The sequence below is a fragment of the Mercenaria mercenaria genome, chromosome 11 (genome assembly GCF_021730395.1).
Source record: "Mercenaria mercenaria strain notata chromosome 11, MADL_Memer_1, whole genome shotgun sequence".
Taxonomy (NCBI): Eukaryota; Metazoa; Mollusca; class Bivalvia; order Venerida; family Veneridae; genus Mercenaria; species Mercenaria mercenaria.
The window spans coordinates 31,919,464-31,937,201 of NC_069371.1; the positions used below are offsets into that span (position 1 = coordinate 31,919,464).

General features: G+C 34.5%; 1 protein-coding gene across 2 annotated transcripts; it reads right to left on the reverse strand.

The window, feature by feature from the left end:
- Positions 1-1,225: 1,225 nt before the first annotated feature.
- LOC123531945 (ELL-associated factor 1-like) lies at positions 1,226-16,042 on the reverse strand. Of its 2 annotated transcripts, none has more exons than XM_053517075.1 (7): positions 15,828-16,042; positions 10,650-10,744; positions 9,242-9,378; positions 6,355-6,515; positions 5,070-5,162; positions 4,121-4,207; positions 1,226-2,609 (listed from the first exon to the last, which is right to left on the reverse strand). In XM_053517075.1, exons 1-7 carry the CDS (start codon positions 15,925-15,927, stop codon positions 2,566-2,568), a joined length of 717 nt encoding a protein of 238 aa, XP_053373050.1. In that variant the 5' UTR covers positions 15,928-16,042; the 3' UTR covers positions 1,226-2,565. The 2 variants fall into 2 exon arrangements, with proteins under 2 accessions (XP_053373050.1, XP_053373051.1); XM_053517076.1 differs by having other exon boundaries at positions 4,121-4,204; positions 5,067-5,162.
- Positions 16,043-17,738: the final 1,696 nt, after the last annotated feature.

Consider the following 17,738-nt stretch of genomic DNA (forward strand, 5'->3'; position numbering starts at 1 on the left):
GTGCTCAGGTGAGCTAAAAAGTGGATGGGGTAATTATGTCAACTTGTTAAAATGAAAGATTTGTTAGTGACATTTTTGCTTACATTATACTGATATCAACAAGTATTCGCAGTGACCTGTAAGACCTGAAATCCCTATAATGTGGAATATTATATGTTATACATTTTTTTTCAATTTTACTCGATATCAGAAATGCTTAGTGGGTGAGATTTTATCCTATAAAATAAAAACGAGTGTGGTGACTTGTTCTTTTTTTGCTCTTATTTGTCTTAGAAATTGATGTTCTTCAAGCTCACAGAGTATGAAAAGAATCTTAATTTTTGAAAAGAATTGATCCTACATCCTTAAGGGATATAATTCTTAAACTAGGCAAAGTGTATGTATGACCTTACAGTATGTGCAAATTAACTTTATAACAACTTGTGACAATGTCTTTTATCAAATCGTCATGGAAAACATATGCCTCACTTAGGATCAAACTCACGACCCTGTGATCCATAGATCTCTGTGAATGTATATATAGACAAAGCTTATTTTAATATTGTGTACTACAAAGCATTTTGTAAAAATTCAGTAGGCAATAACTCCTGAACCAGATAAGGTACATTCATGTCCTAATAATATGAGCAAGTCCAGTTCATAGTGATATACAAGAGTAGACCATGCCAATTCCCTTGAAAACTGTACAGATGACGAGGAAAAAGTTTTCTGAACGGACAAATGGATGGACATTGAGGCAACTATATGCCTCCACTCATTTTTCTGAGAAACTTAAGAACTAACTAAAATGAAGATTACTTTCAATGTATCATAATATGAAGCTCTGTACGCATTACTACTGTTTAGCAGACTAATATAATTTTTGTTTCATATTTGTGAAGAATTTCTTACTATTTATGTCATGGAAGATCATAGTTCCCCTCTGGATGCATTCTCTTTTATCAAAGGTCATCATAGTAAACCAGGGAGCTACAGTAACCGATATGTGTGCAGGATACAGGCACCTGGATATAACTAAGTCAGTCTGGCTGGCCTCGTCACATAGATGAAAGGGCACTTAACCTGCAGTGTTAAGGGCAGGTAGTTTACCATTTGACTGCAACCAATACAACAAACAGGCTATAATTATGAGGGCTGAACGGTAAACTACTGTAACTCCTTCATTATCTAATATGACTTAAAACACTTCCATTCAACCCTTGTATAGTAAATAAAACCAGAACTATTTATAACTTCATCACAGATAACATTTATTTACATCACATCAAAAAATCTCAAAACTTATATTTATGTCATTTCATCACACTAGACATTTTAAACAAATGTAGAAATACAGATACACAGGGCAGTTTAAGGCAGTTCTGCACATACGGATCTTTTTTTCTATAATGTAGAACTTAATTAACCTTATTTCTCAAAACTTTTGATATACATGTACTAAGAAAATTCAGAATTATTTCATGTCTCAACTTTTTTGTTGTATCATTTTAATATTTAGAAAGAAAATAATGTTGCCGTTTTTACAAACAAACCGGATGACATTTTTAGGAAGATTTACTTCTCCATATGCCAGGCACAGGTTTTAGTGTATGTTTTCTGGATAAATGACGTAAAATCTTGACTTTTTGTAAATCAAATGTGCAGAACTACCTTAAAGCAAAGAATTCCAATAACTGGCTTAATGCCATGATTCAAATTATCACAAGCAGGCATATCATAAAAGTTTCAACTCTTTCAAAGTAAATAAGTATATAACAGAATCCGACTGATTAAAACTTGTCCGTGGAAAATCACTTTATAAGAAAATATATCAACATAAGAAACTGTCCAGAAGAAAAAACAAGTAAGAAAATGTTTGTTTTTTGTTTTTGTTGGGTTAAGAGTCGCCTTAATAAAATTTGACAACTTTTCCAGTTTTTGATGGTGGAGGACCCGAGGTACCATTCTAGACATTATTGCAGGCCTCAAAAATCACCTTGGTAGAACCACAAAGATTCTGCAAGCCAGTTGGACTGCTTCTTCACATAAGAAAAAACAAATTTCAGTGAAACCATTGAACTTGATCACATGATCACAACAATATTGTCACTATGACCACTGTATATAACCATATAATGTACAATATAAAGTACCCGGCAATTGCTTAACTAAAACAAATCATGCTCGTCCTGTAGACAGAAAAAAATCTCATGCACAACACTGAGTGACCACGTTGTCTGTAAAAATGATTGCCTTGACGTTGTCATGTGAAATGTCAACATAATAAGTGAATACTTGAACTGTACAAAGACATCGTAGTAGTTTGGAAATATGGCATTTTCTTCTTCTTTTTTTACTTTGGAAACATTGACCTCAAAATAGGATCACACAGGCCTTCCATGGCCAATTTGATAACAGGGACCATACATAATGATGACATGGGTCTATAAATGTGACCCTCAAAACAATGAAAACTTCATCACAAGGACAATAAACAATGATCACACGGGTCTATACATGTATCCCTAAAACCTGTGAAAACCTCATCTTAAGGACAATACACAATGAAATGTTGTTGTACTGCTGTCAGTCACTGTCACTGTCAGAATCGCTGAGTTGTAGATCTGCACCTGTTTAAAAAAAAACAAAGAAAGAGATACAGTATATAACTTAAAATTTCAACAGTAATGTATATCATGACCTTCAGTTCTAATCACTCAAGAATTTCTGGCTTTCTTTCCTTCAAGTACTGAACTACTTCCACATGTAACAGACTTCTCCTCACAAAAACAGGCCAGGAAATATCAAGACACAGCCTCAATAGCAAAATTGTAAAAAGATAATGTTCGCCTCCATAACCATCTTTTACAATATTTTTCGACAGTTTTTTCAGTTTATATAAGATAGTCACTTAACATAAACCAGTATTCCTGGATTTTTACCAATATGTACCGAATTCATTTCAAGTTACTGAAAACTTCCCCTCATGGAAATTAGGTGGAAGATTAAAGAGCATATACATTTTATCTCCAGTTAACCCTTATCATGCTGGACACGACTGATTCTGCCTTTGCTACCAATGTAGATCATGATCAGCCTGCACATCTGTGCAGTCTGATCAAGATCTGCACCGTGTGCCATTCAGTCAGTATCTTTTTGGTAAGCACCCCTTTCAACAGTTAATGGCACTGTCCAAATTGAAAATGGACAAGTTCAGTATAGAAATTTAGCAGGGTAAGGGTTAACACAGGTCAGACTTTCAACCTTTGTTATAGTACTCCAACTGCTCCTCTTACTGTGCATTTATGCCTTATTAATAAGTTTGTATATAAATCTGAATGCAACTCTGTACAATATGAGGGTTTCCAAATTTTTGTAGCTCTTTCATAATGCAACTGTGTTTTTAAGTACATGTACTTGAATCATGTCAAATGTAAAAGGAATAACATAGAGTTATTTTGTTTTCGTTAGATTTAACATTGCACTGACATAGGTCATATGGTGACTTTCAATTTTTTCATGAAAAAAGACCCCGGTGCCCCTCTTGGCATTATTTCAGGCACAGGGGTAGAACCTCCAACCTTCTGTAAGCTACACATGAAAGAATTCTACACCCCAAACAAGGGGCCTCCATGGCCGAGTGGTTGCTAACTTCAAATCATTTCCCCCTCACCGATGTGGATTCCAGCCTCACTCGGGACGTTGACTTCTTCATTCAAGGAAGCCATCCAGCTAGCTTACGGAAGGTGTGCAGTTCTACCCAGGTACCCGCTCTTGATGAAATAATACACGGAGGGGCACCTGGGGTCTTCCTCAACCATCAAAGCTGGAAAGTCGCCATATGACCTTTGTGTTGGTGCGAAGATATATCCAACAAAACAAACAAACACCCTGAACATGGTTTTGAATGCTCTGATGGCAGCGATTTACAGCAAGCTACCTTGACTACTCGGTCATGGAGGCACCTGACCTATACATTGAAACTAAGGGAGAACACTAACCGAAGTACACAATGAACTAAATGTGACAACTTACTGAATACCAATTACAAGAGACTTTTAAATTTTACCGAAGTAAATAGTTTAAACTAAGGGCGACAACTTATTGAAGTACATATTTGAAGCTAAGGGAGACAACTTACTAATCATGCTCATGCTTATATCACTTGATTTTGTTGTTTGTTGAGGAACTGTTGGTTGAGTTGCTGTCATTGGCACTGGGGGTCGTCCTGTAGATTTATACAAAACATTTTCTCAAAACAAATTTAAACGCCAGAAAGTTCAATATAAGCATTCATTTTTTCATGCGGATATTCTATACTAGCACTCTTTCCATAGAAAATTAGTTTATATAAAGATAAACGAGTATGAAGAGAAGATTCAACATTTGAAGTAAATATCTAATGATTAAATATTTTAGTGTAAGATGGCCAATGGATATCTTTAAATAAACTTTGCAGTAATTTTGGTCATTAAACAGTCAACATTTCCACTATGTTTAGCACAACTGCAGCACTAAAACCTACTTGTGCATAATTATGAAGGAAATTTGCACAATTATCATAATCCCTTACAAGATGTTCTGAAAGATTCATACAATGTATTATGTGAGACACTGTGAACTAACAAAAGAAGTCAAACGATTATCATATATTTGGAAAACCTACATACAATTTTGATTTTTTTCATAAAATAACCATGGCTTTCACATGGTTTAAAAGTGAAATGCCCAGGAATTGAACAATAGGATTGTTAGCACTAGTGGTTAAATACCCAAGCATCTGAACAATTAACCATGTTAAGTCACATAATAAACCACAAGAAGGCATTACTTATATCAATTTTAACATGCTCATCGAGATATTTTGAAAATAACTGTGCTGGCACAGGTATACTTTTTAAATTCAAAACAGATCTATAACACTTGTATCATTAATAAACTCTTGTGTGATAACATAAGCTTTCTCTGGCTAAAATGGAAACTACATCTCATCATGATACAGAATGCCTGTTTTAATGCGCTGCATTCTATTTCTTTACCAACACATGTCAAAATGAATGCAAGAAAATGTAAAGGAATACAGTTAGTACCTGTATCTATAGTATCGTTTTCAGCATCACTGTCCGAATCTGATGAGAGGTCAGAGCCGCTTGAACTGTCACTGATTTCACCGACCAATGACTCTGGAAGTACATAATTGTTAAAATATGCAAACTTTCTACTGCATTAGCACCTGGTAACTTGGTAAGTATCTAGCCATTACACTTTCTAATCAATGACTAATATGTGTTGCTTCATTGAGAACTGTATCTGACTATTGGACAAAGTCAAGTAAGTAAGATAAAACTTAACTTTCAGTCACAGACCTTTTCATTTGCCATTTGCTTCTCTTATCAAGATTTGAGAATTGCAGTCAATATTTTAGTGCAGAAATACCATTTTCCTGAAAGTAGCTCTGCATATTCAGATCAAATATTTTCTACAGTGCAGAATTTGATAAAACCATGTTTTCCCATAATCTTTCAATATGAAAACTTGCCATGCCCAGACAGCCAGAACATGAGAGGTCATTTCACATTTCAAGTACTGTAAAAGCACATATTTTCGCTGGGTCAAAATTTTGAGTATGTTTGCGAGGTTTAATATTCGCGAAATTGTAAAAATGGTATCCTTCCTGAATTTTAATTACCGGTATACTAATGGTGAATATTTATGCGAGGATTAATTTTTGCAAGATGTAGGTCTTGCGAATATAAAACCCTCACAAAAATTTCTGCTTTTACAGTAATACATTCATGTCAGCTTTAAACTTTTGCATCTCTTAAATCATGGGTAAATACCTCAAACTTAAGCACACAGAACTATGTATTTCACACAGACCTCTCATTTAGAAACCAGAATATACCTGTAGATTCAGCAAATAAAAAAAGATTGGGTTGTGTGCTAGACTCTCTTGAAAAAATTGAACTTGGCAAGTTTTTATATTGAGAGTTTATGGGAAAATCACAATTTCTGATGACATTTCTGAGATTTTAGAGACATGTTTCATATTTGTAAATCAACACATTGTCTATAACCAGATATACAGGTCTGTGTGCTTATTTTTCAGATATTTATTCATGAGTTAAGAGATATGAAACTTTAAAGCAGATATTATTTGTAAATAATCATATCAAATTTTTTTCCAATTTTAAATCTTTAGAAAGAAAGTAATGTTCTCATTTTTATAACTGTAAGCACATAATGATATTCAAACATAGGATAACTTTCCTTTCAATATGCAAGGTCCAGACCGTATTCTATGTTATCTGGATTAATGGTGTTATGTCATAACTTTCTGTCTATACTACATAATAAACTTTGATAATATCTTACCATTTGCAGCTTTGGCTGGCGGCGGAGGTGGTGGAGAAGGTGCTTTCTGTTGAACACACGGGCTTTGACTAGATTTTGTCTTTCCAGGAGAACTTTTCAATCGGGGATCAACTGGCGTCAAAGGTCGTCCTGCAGCAGGCACTTTACTGCTCCCTTCCATCCTAACATCATAATAAAAATCAAATTTTTATCAACATATTTTTCTTTTATATGAGACTTTCTTACATTTTGTGCTCAAATGCTAAAGAATTTTTTTTTACCTGAAGAAAATAGAACATCATTTCAATAAAATCCCGTTTCTGAGAAACATAAAAATTATGCAGACACTACATGGAGAATGTCATTTTCTTGTATTTCTAAGCTTCTTATCTGGTATTTCATTCTTGTTAAGAACAGATGTTAGTGGCAAATGATTATATAATAGATTATAATACAACAATTAAATTTTAAAAAAAAATCCAAAACAAGAAAATTTCTAAGAACTGTTGCCATTGAACAATCCAAAATTTTGTGTGATGATCCTCACTATCTGAATCAGTCCGACATGTGATCAGTTGCACTAGTTCTGAAAAACTGAAACTATTTCTTTAAATGATCTGTTTTTTAAACTGAGAACAGGTATATAATTGTGCTTGCACACAAGAAAATGTTACAATAAGTGGTTATTGTTACATGTAAAAAGGCTGTAACGTGGTAATATATTATCCAACAAGAGCACCGCCTTGCGGGTGCTGACGCTCATCTGATTTTTTTTGTATAATAGAAATATTGTCCTACCCATGATTTTCTAAGTCTAAAAAGGGCCATCATTCTTGCAAAAAGCAGGATAGAGTTATGTTTCTTGATGTACAGTGTCCACTTATGATGGTGAAAAACTGTTGCAAGTTTTAAAGCAATAGCTTTGATAGTTTATGAGAAAAGTTGACTTAAACATAATACTCAACCAAGAAAATGATTTTCTAAGTCCAAAAGGGGCAATAATTATTGCAAAAAGCAGGATGGAGTTATGTTTCTTGCTGTACAGGGTCAGCTTATGATGGTGAACAAGTGTTGCAAGTTTCAAAGCAACAGCTTTGATAGTTTAGGAGAAATGTTGACCTAAACATAAAACTTAACCAAGAAATCTGATATTTTCTAAGTCCAAAAGGGGCAATAATTATTGCAAAAAGCAGGATGGAGTTATGTTGCTTGCTATACAGGGTCAGCTTATGATGGTGAACAAGTGTTGCAAGTTTCAAAGCAATAGCTTTGATAGTTTAAGAGAAAAAGTTGACCTAAACATAAAACTTAACCAAGAAATCTGATATTTTCTAAGTCCAAAAGGGGCAATAATTATTGCAAATAGCACGATGGAGTTATGTTGCTTGCTATACAGGGTCAGCTTATGATGGTGAACAAGTGTTGCAAGTTTCAAAGCAATAGCTTTGATAGTTTAAGAGAAAAAGTTGACCTAAACATAAAACTTAACCAAGAAATCTGATATTTTCTAACTCCAAAAGGGGCAATAATTCTTGCAAAAAGCAAGATGGAGTTATGTTTCTTGATGTACATGGTCTGCTTATGATGGTGAACAAGTATTCCAAGTTTCAAAGCAATAGCTTTGATAGTTTAGGAGAAAAGTTGACCTAAACATAAAACTTAACCAAGAAATCTGATATTTTCTAAGTACAAAAGGGGCCATAAATCTTGCAAAAAGCAAGATGGAGTTATGTTTCTTGCTATACAGGGTCAGCTTATGATGGTGAACAAGTATTCCAAGTTTCAAAGCAATAGCTTTGATAGTTTAGGAGAAAAGCTGACCTAAACATAAAACTTAACCAGCCGACGCCGACAACCGCTCAAGTGATGACAATAACTCATCATTTTTTTTCAAAAAATCAGATGAGCCAAAAAAGATTTCAAGTAAGCAAATTATGTGCTAAAATTGTTCAGTTGTGAACATTTCACTTTTACATGAATACCAAAAAAAATTACCCCTTTTCAACTGCCATTTGGATTGGCGAAATATACATAAAAATTAATAACAGGAAGCTGCTGGAAGTGCAAATTTTTCCAAAGGCTCCAATCAATCAAGAAGCTCAGAATTATCAGAAAGTGCGATAATATGGGAATCTTATAGCTAGAATATAGGAACACTGTAATGCTAACATAAAATGTACTCATTTTTCTGTATATTGTTCAATACTTATAAAAACTTAGTTTTAAAAAGAGTACACCTCTTTCTCAGTATCAAAAATATGACTATATGAAATACAGTCTATTTGTCTCCATTTTTAATGATATACAACATGTTTTATGACACGTTTCAGAAATGGAAAAGTATTTTGGGTGATTTTGCCGATTTTTCATTTGAAATATCCCATCAGATATGGCATATAAAAACCAAATACGCTAAACTGAATTGCAGCAAAAGGGGTTCAAATGAAGGTACCATGTTGGCTGTACTGTACAGAGATGATTGAAGGATTTTATTGATCGGAAATGGTTTTCTATGTTCAGGCCCCTGTGACCTTGACCTTTAACAGAATGACAAAAATCAATAGGGGTCATCTACTTTGCATGTTCAATGACCCTATGAAATTTCAACATTCTGGGTCAAGTGGTTCTCAAGTTATTGATCGGAAATGGTTTTCAATGTTCAGGCCCCTGTGACCTTGACCTTTGATGGAGTGACCCCAAAAACAATACGGGTCGTCAACTCCATAAGCCCTAACACCCTATGAGGTTTGAAGGTTCAAGGTTAAATGGTTCTCCAGTTATTGATTGGAAATGCAGTGTAACAGATGGACGGACGGCCTGACGGATGGACGGACAGGGCAAAAACAATATGTCTACCCCAGTGGGGGAAGACATAAATATCAGCTACTCAGCTACACTATTGCTGTACCTTGTCTTCTTGACATTAATATTATTTGTGAGTCTTTCCAGAGTGAACATCCCAGTGTCATGATCTATGATAAGTACACACTCTTTAGATACTGGTCGCTTGTTGCCTTTATACACAGTATGTGCCTTCCCTGAACCCTGAAATACCAAACAAATTTTATCTACTTGACATTTGTTAATGTGTTAAATGTTCTGAGTAATCATTCTGTTTTCATGCAATAATGGGGCGCTATAAGAAATTTCATTTGACTTAAAAGCTCAAAATATGAGTCTTACAAACCCTCCAAATATGTAAATGAGCCGTGCCATGAGAAAAGCAACATAGTGGGTTTGCGACCAGCATGGATCCAGACCAGCCTGCGCATCTGCGCAGTCTGGTCAGGATCCATGCTGGTCGCAAACCCACTATGTTGGTTTTCTCATGGCGCAGCTCAAATGTATCTCAAGAAATACATGTATCTGACCTATAATGACATTTAACCTTGTCTGTGGTCTTGGCATTCTTCAAGCAACTATATGGCTCACACAATACTAAACTTCCTGTTTCATTTGTAAAAGCCAACATAGTCTTTGGAGAATATGTACTTTGACAGAAATCCTTGTTTGCCATCACTGGACCATTGCCACATGATCAGGACAAACTAATATGATCAATTATTGATCCATTGAATGAAGGTTACTGCAAGAAGGTAACAAACTATACATGTTTCATATTAAGTTAAATGTTGGGAATCTGTCAAAATTTCAGTGCTGATCAGTCAGTACAAGAAATGCTGGATCATTGATTAATTATGACACAATTCAGATGTACAATGTATCAATTCTGGCCAAAAGTTGATGAAACAACTTAACCTTTTTGATTTTGGACAATGATATAATTTCTGTATATTTGGAAATTTTGAACACAATGACCAGAAACTGTCAACTGTCGCAATAATGTCGAAATAATAAATCATTCTGCATGCATGTCGCAATAATGTCTAATCAGAAATCATTCTGCATGCATGTTAACAGTTAAGAGTGGCAATTGTATTAGACTAAGTTTATTTTTATTTGGTGGGTAGGGGCATTATTAAGATAATAATGAAAATTTTTGTAGACAACTAACATTATGAACTATTATTCATGTTTCATCAATGCCATGACTACTGTGAAATCATTTAATTTCGTGGGCATGAAATTTCGTGGTTTTGGTCAAAACAGCAATTTCGTGGGGATGTGAATTCGTGGATTTCAACTTCTGAACATAAAATGAATGGGAATTTTACTTGTTCGTTGGGATAAAATTTCGTGGATTGACTCAACCACGAAAATTAGTCCCCCACGAATATTAATGATTTCACAGTATCCCTTTTTCAGCTGTAAGGAAATATTTTGCTGCAAATGTGTATCTTGAACTTGTAACTTACTTCAACATGTGGGACTGTCAATGTCACATGATGACCTTGACCTATATCTACTTGAGCTTCCTGAGTTGTATCGACAGATGCCGGCTTGAAATCATCTGAAATGTAATACATGTACATGTTTACAGAAGTATAAAATATTATCTAAAATCTATAATGAAAACCTTTCATTGCAAATATACCAGGTATAAACATGTACATATAACACTGAGATTTTTAATTTTATTGTTTCTCGGCCCACACTGTAGTTCCGCATTGACCTCTGAGCCTGTCCTTCAGATGAGTTTATATTGAAAGGGTTGTCATATCTAAAAACAATTGTGTGAAGTCTGAAGATTCAATCAATTCCCACTAATGGTTGCTAAGATACCAATTAACATGAAAAAATAAAAACTTAACAAAAAATTGCTAAGTAGAAAAAGTGATATAACTTTGTGAAAACTCAAAACAGAATTATCGAACATTGGGGAAGCATGTCAAATCATGATACAGCACAAATGTGTCAAGATTCAACCCATTTCTTCTTGCCATTATTGTGGTAACAACTTAAAAATAAAATACTAACCAAAATTTCTAAGGGGCATTCCTATGCAAAATAGTTACCAGAGTTTGGGTAGAAACACTGTTTAATCATGTTTTCTTATAAAAATAACGTTTATCTCATTTACACTGACATATCCTTAATCGAGAGAGAGAGTGACATCTTTTAATTATTATTAATTTCTTTTTTATTCCTTATTTCTTTTTTGATCATGTACAAGCAACCCTGGTCCTTGCGGAGCAGGTTCATGTACAAATGTATATTCCTTCCGCGGCAGAAATTGAATGATTATGTGGAACAGAAACTAGAATGTGTCTGTAGGACACAGGGTGTGCCCCCCACAGGTACATTAGTCACAAATAAGGGGCAATAATTCAAATGTTTGCAGTCTTAATGGGGTATAACCTCAACAAACATTTTATGAAAAGGGTTCATTATTCTAGGCCCTATACTTTTTGAGCTATGAGCATCACAAACAAAAAATCCACTATTCTGGCTATTTCAAGGGCCGTAACTCTGTAATAAGAGTAAGATTCTCAAGAAGAATGCCAAGTGTGCAAGGCCACATCATGATAAAGACTCCTGCAAGGTTTCCTGAACTTACATCTAATACTTTTTGAGCTAGGCACATAATTAGGTGAAAAAGTGCATTTTTTTTACTATTTCAGGGGCCATAACTTTAAAAATAGGGGTGGAACCTGCCAAAAAATTAGAGGTGTGCAAGTTTATATCATGATAAAGACTTATGCAATTTTTCAACCATTTATATTAAATACTTTTTGAGCTAGGCGCGTCACAAGGTGAAAATGTGCATTTTTGACTATTTCAGGGGCCATAACTCTAAAAATAGGGGGCATAGCCAGACGAAAAATAGGAGGTACGCAAGTTCATATCTTGATATAGACTCATGCAAGGTTTCATCAATTTATATGAAATGCTTTTTTAGCTAGGGGTGTCACAAGGTGAAAATGTGCATTTTTGACTATTTCAGGGGCCATAACTCTAAAAATAGGGGGCAGACCCAAAGAAAAACAGGAAGTGCGCCAGTTCTTATCATGATTAATACACATGCAAGGTTTCATGAATCTATATCAAATACTTTTTCAGCTAGGCGCGTCACACGGTGAAAATGTGCATTTTTGACTATTTCAGGGGCCATAACTCTAAAAATAGGGGGCGGAGCCAGACGAAAAATAGGAGGTGCGCAAGTTCATATCATGATAAAGACTCATGCAAGGTTTCATCAATTTATATGAAATACTTTTTGAGCTAGGCGTGTCACAAGGTGAAAATGTGCATTTTTGACTATTTCAGGGGCCATAACTCTGAAAATAGGGGGCGGACCCAAATGAAAAATAGGAGGTGCGCAAGTTCATATCATGATTATATAACATGCAAGGTTTCATGAATCTATATCAAATAGTTTTTGAGCTAGGCGTGTCACAAGGTGAAAATATGCATTTTTGACTATTTCAGGGGCCATAACTCTAAAATAGTGGGCGGAGCCAGATGAAAAATAGGAGGTGCGCAAGTTCATATCATGATAAAGACTCATGCAAGGTTTCATCAATTTATATGAAATACTTTTTGAGCTAGGAGTGTCACAAGGTGAAAATGTGCATTTTTGACTATTTCAGGGGCCATAACTCTAAAAATAGGGGGCGGAGCCAGACGAAAAATAGGAGGTGCGCAAGTTCATATCATGATAAAGACTCATGCAAGGTTTCATGAATTTATATCAAATACTTTTTGAGCTAGGAGTGTCACGAACTTCGGACGGACGGACAGACAGACGGACGCACGGACAAGACCAAATCTATATGCCCCCACCACTCATGGGGGGGCACAAAAATGGTATCAAAACAGGCATCCATTCTACTTGGCGAAATAGTAGCAATCAAAAGGACTACTGTGAAATCATTAATATTCGTGGGGGACTAATTTTCGTGTATTTCGTGGTTGAGTCAATCCATGAAATTTAATCCCAATGAACAAGTAAAATTCCCATTCATTTTATGTTCAAAAGTTGAAATCCATGAATTCATATCCCCACGAAATTGCCGTTTTGACCAAAACCATGAAATTTCATGCCCACGAAATTAAATGATTTTACAGTATACAGTACTGTAACAATCATCTTGCTCAGAGATTTTCTCAGACAGCCAGTCAGCTGTAAGTACTCTCCAACTAAGGATGGACAGCACATAATTACCGAAACACGGTAAGAAAAACAAAACAATTGATTTCAGACCTACAAAATTGAGTGATCTGGACTCCAGGGCATGACAACATACAGGGTAACGACACTGCAGACTCCCTAGCCAAGGCAGCAGCAATAGGAGCAGAGAACATGGAGGATAGTGTGACTGTTAACACCCTTGCCGACAGTAAGACTGCTGCTAAAAAATCAACTAATATAAAATGGCAAAATAGATATTATAGATGGGAGGTGTCCAGTACCGGAAGACACACCTGTATCAGGTCCGACCTGATATATAGGAATAAAAGGACCTTCCAAGAATATGAAAACGGAGAGACTTTTCCATCAACTCAGGACAGGTTACAGTATTCTAAATAGTTATCAGCACAGTGTTGGTCTGGAAGAATCGGCTCTTTGCCAGTGTGGTTTCACAGAAAATGTACAACATTTTATTGAAGACTGTCCTCTCTATGACGACTCAAGAGAAAAGTTAAGACTTGACCAGTGTACCAGAGAACAAGTGTCTATGAATTTAACGTGTACCTCATCTACTTGGACAGACGAAAGAAGATCCACATAGAAAACATAGCGACATTATTAGCGAAATTCTAAACACATTCATATTGGCAACTGGAAGAGTTGCATTAACTATAAAAAGACCTTATTAGAGTCCCGACAAATGTGCTAACCAAACCAATTTAGACATTATATACCAGTATGAAAATTATACCAGCTTAACCACCTACCAGTGAGACATTTGAGCCTATCGGGGCTCTTGACCAGATTATCCCAATGCATTTCTCATGTTGTTTGAATGATCTCATTTTATACACAGTTATTTGGTATTAATAATTATGGCCTTGCCATTATACTTTGTAAGTGTCTAGCTGTCCGGTAACTGGACGCCTAGCCTGCGTTCTAGCGTCCGCTTACCGGATGGCTAGCAAATCCCCAGGGGATTTCCTAGCCGTCAGGAAATTGATTTCCTAATTAATAATAAATAAATAATGATATGTGTTATTCACTAAAGATATCGATACTTATCTGCAAACTCAATTTTGTGTGAATACATACTAAAAGTCTTGAATAAATCACTGCATTATTCAGCCGATAAAACGAAAGTTTGCCGAAATTAATAATGGCGAGATCGCCATGACGTCACTCATTAAAATCTGTTCATCTGGTGGCGGGCAAAGCAATGTTTTTATAGGATCGGAATTTTTAAATTTTAACAACTTTTTCACAGGATTTTTTTGTGTTTTAAGAATTAAAGTTTAGGCCGTTAGAAAAACATTACTTTTTTACAAAAATAACAGGGACGTTTTTATCATTTCTAAAAATAGAATATCAACGGACTTCAACATGTATACATACATGATCTCATTCGTTTTATCGATTGAAAAATCAGATAAGTATTGATATCTTAAGTAAACAGTTTTAACAGTTAAAACTATATAAAATCATTACTTATTAATTTAAGAACAATTACCGGACATCTTTTACTTTATATTTTTTAAAAATGTTTTAGAAATAAAATGACCTGTATAATGTAAAAAGCAGCTATATTTATTAATTAAAGTAAGCTATGCTTACCCATCTCTTGTAATTCTGTTAAGAATGGCATATGTATTTTAATAAGATTTTATTATGTTTTATTGTGACATACATATGATGAGACGTAAATAAACTATTGAATTGAATTGAATTGCAAACTGGTTTGTAGCCATAAATATCATAATCATTAAACACCTGTGTGTTTAATCACAGGTGTTAATTTAATCAAAAGGTGTTAACCACACTTTTGATAATTTAAGTGCTAAACTAAGGGAGTTCACATTTTTGTATCTGAGAATTTGCATCTGACTTGAACAAATTATGAACATTGACTAAAAAATCATGAAGAACATGAACTGGAGTAAAAAAATTTTGCTAATATATTTGAAAACAATTCCACAGCTTTTAACCATATTCATTGAGGCCATATTTCAAAATAAATGATGAAAGGTTGACTCAACAAGTGCTATATTTTTCTTTGAATGTCCAAATTATATCACTAATTGATGCAGTTCATTACAAATGTTCACTTTATTTCAATACAATCCAAGAAAATGTTTAAGAAACAAATTATTTAAAAATTAGGGGTGAAACGTCTTGGGTAAAACTAAATTGGGGGAGGGGGGGGGGGAAACGTCTTGGGAGGAAACGTCTTGGGGGGGGGGGGGAAATGTCTTAAGGGGGAACTGTCTTGGGGGGGAAACGTCCGGTATTCGGGGATTTTCCGAGGACCGAACTGAAAATATCTGAATGAACTATTTATGTTAAAGGGTCCAACATTACCATATATGACTGGGTTTTCCCATTAAATACTAAAATAGGGCAGCGCCTTCATTTCATATTAGGAAGTGTCTAGGTTACCGGACCTCTAGACCCGGATACTCACATCTTATGGAATGGTAAGCCACTCCAGATTTTGGATCAAAGCTTGCCCCTAGTTTTAACTCATGTGGTTTATTGTCAACAGACAATGATTTATCAGTCATTTTAAAATTAAACTTGACTTTATCAACTCATATTTAACAATTTTTTATAATTTTCAACAACAGCTGTTTCCTCAGGGAACAACTGCACGGTCTAGTCCAAGATATTCCAAATACAAATCTGAATCATCCAGAAGCTTATTACGGTACGCATAAAGTGCGAAAAGGACTTGTATGCGAAAAGGAGTTATAATATATATAGATCTATTGCTTTTTTTTTTCAACACAGTATGAATAATATGATAAAATCACATACCTGAAGAAAAAAAATATTTCGGTTTTAAATGAAAAATCTGTGACACTTTATAAAACCATGATCTGATAAACTCCTTTTCGCATATGGAAATGCTATGCGGAAAGGAGTTATATTTGTCTACATACTGAATATAATGCTTTTTTTCCAACACAATATGAATAATATTTATGATTAAATCACACATTTAAAAGGAAAAACATGAAATTTCGGTGTTAAACGAAAATCTGTGACACTTTGTAAAAACCGTGATCTGATATTTAAAAAGTCCTTTTCGCATATGGAAATGTTATGCGGAAAGGAGTTATATTTTTCCAATTACTGAATATAATGTATTTTTTTCCAACACAGTATGAATAATATGATAAAATCACACACTTCAAGAAAAAAAAATCGATGTTGAATGAAAAACCTATGAAACTTTATGTGGAAAACTCCTTTTCGCATGTGTAAATTCTTCACAAATAGGAGCTATATTTTTCAAATGACTGACTTAAACGCATTTTTTTTTCTTCAAACAATATGAATACTATGATAAATTGCGTTCATGAAGCAATAAAAAAAGAATCCTAATACAACAGGAAAATATCTTGGCTACATTTGATGCCATTACACAGAAAATATCCTTTTCGCTCATATGATATTCTTCTCAGAAAGGAGGTATATATTTCTAATTACTCTATATTTTGCAATTAGAATCGCACACTGAACAAGCCCTTTTTGACATTTTGAAAATCTGAGATTAAACAACGTACCAACATAATTCCCTTGCTACTAAATACAATTTGATTCAAACCGAGCCGTTTCAAATGATGACGTAGAATAAGATATGTTTTCAATCATATGATTTCGTTTGAAATGAGGAGGTATATACATGTATAGAAGTCACAATATACGTGCTCTCTATGGTTAGAGACCACCAGTTGTTTCACTAATTAACTTCTATTATCTCTTTAGAGCGTGCACGTCTTTCCATGAATCGAAACATGTATATCTAATTACATAGTTTTCAAGGACTACTGTAGTTCCAACAAAATTATAATTAGTAACCATAGCACTCTGGTCAGAAAAAAAAAACACCGTAGGTCTTTTGTCAGTAACCACACATATATATTAATTTATCAGCTGTAAGCCTCATGTCAATAACCGCACCTTTTGTATTAGTAAAAATAGTATTAGATCTTATGCCAGTAACTACACATTGAATTAACATATGTATTAGGCCAGAAACTTCACCTTTACTATTAGAAACCATAATTCTTATGATATTAACCATACCTTAACATTATTATCCGTAGTTTTTTTTGCCATTGAATTAACATATGTATTAGGTCAGAAACTTCACCTTTACTATTAGAAACCATAATTCTTATGATATTAACCATACCTTAACATTATTATCCGTAGTTTTTTTTTGCCAGTAACCATGCATTTTATATTAGTGACCATAGGTCTTACTGTAGAAACCATGCATATATCGGTAACCATATGTATAATGCGAGTAACCACAACTTTCACTTTAGTAACTATTGGTCTAATACCAGAACCATGCATTTCATAT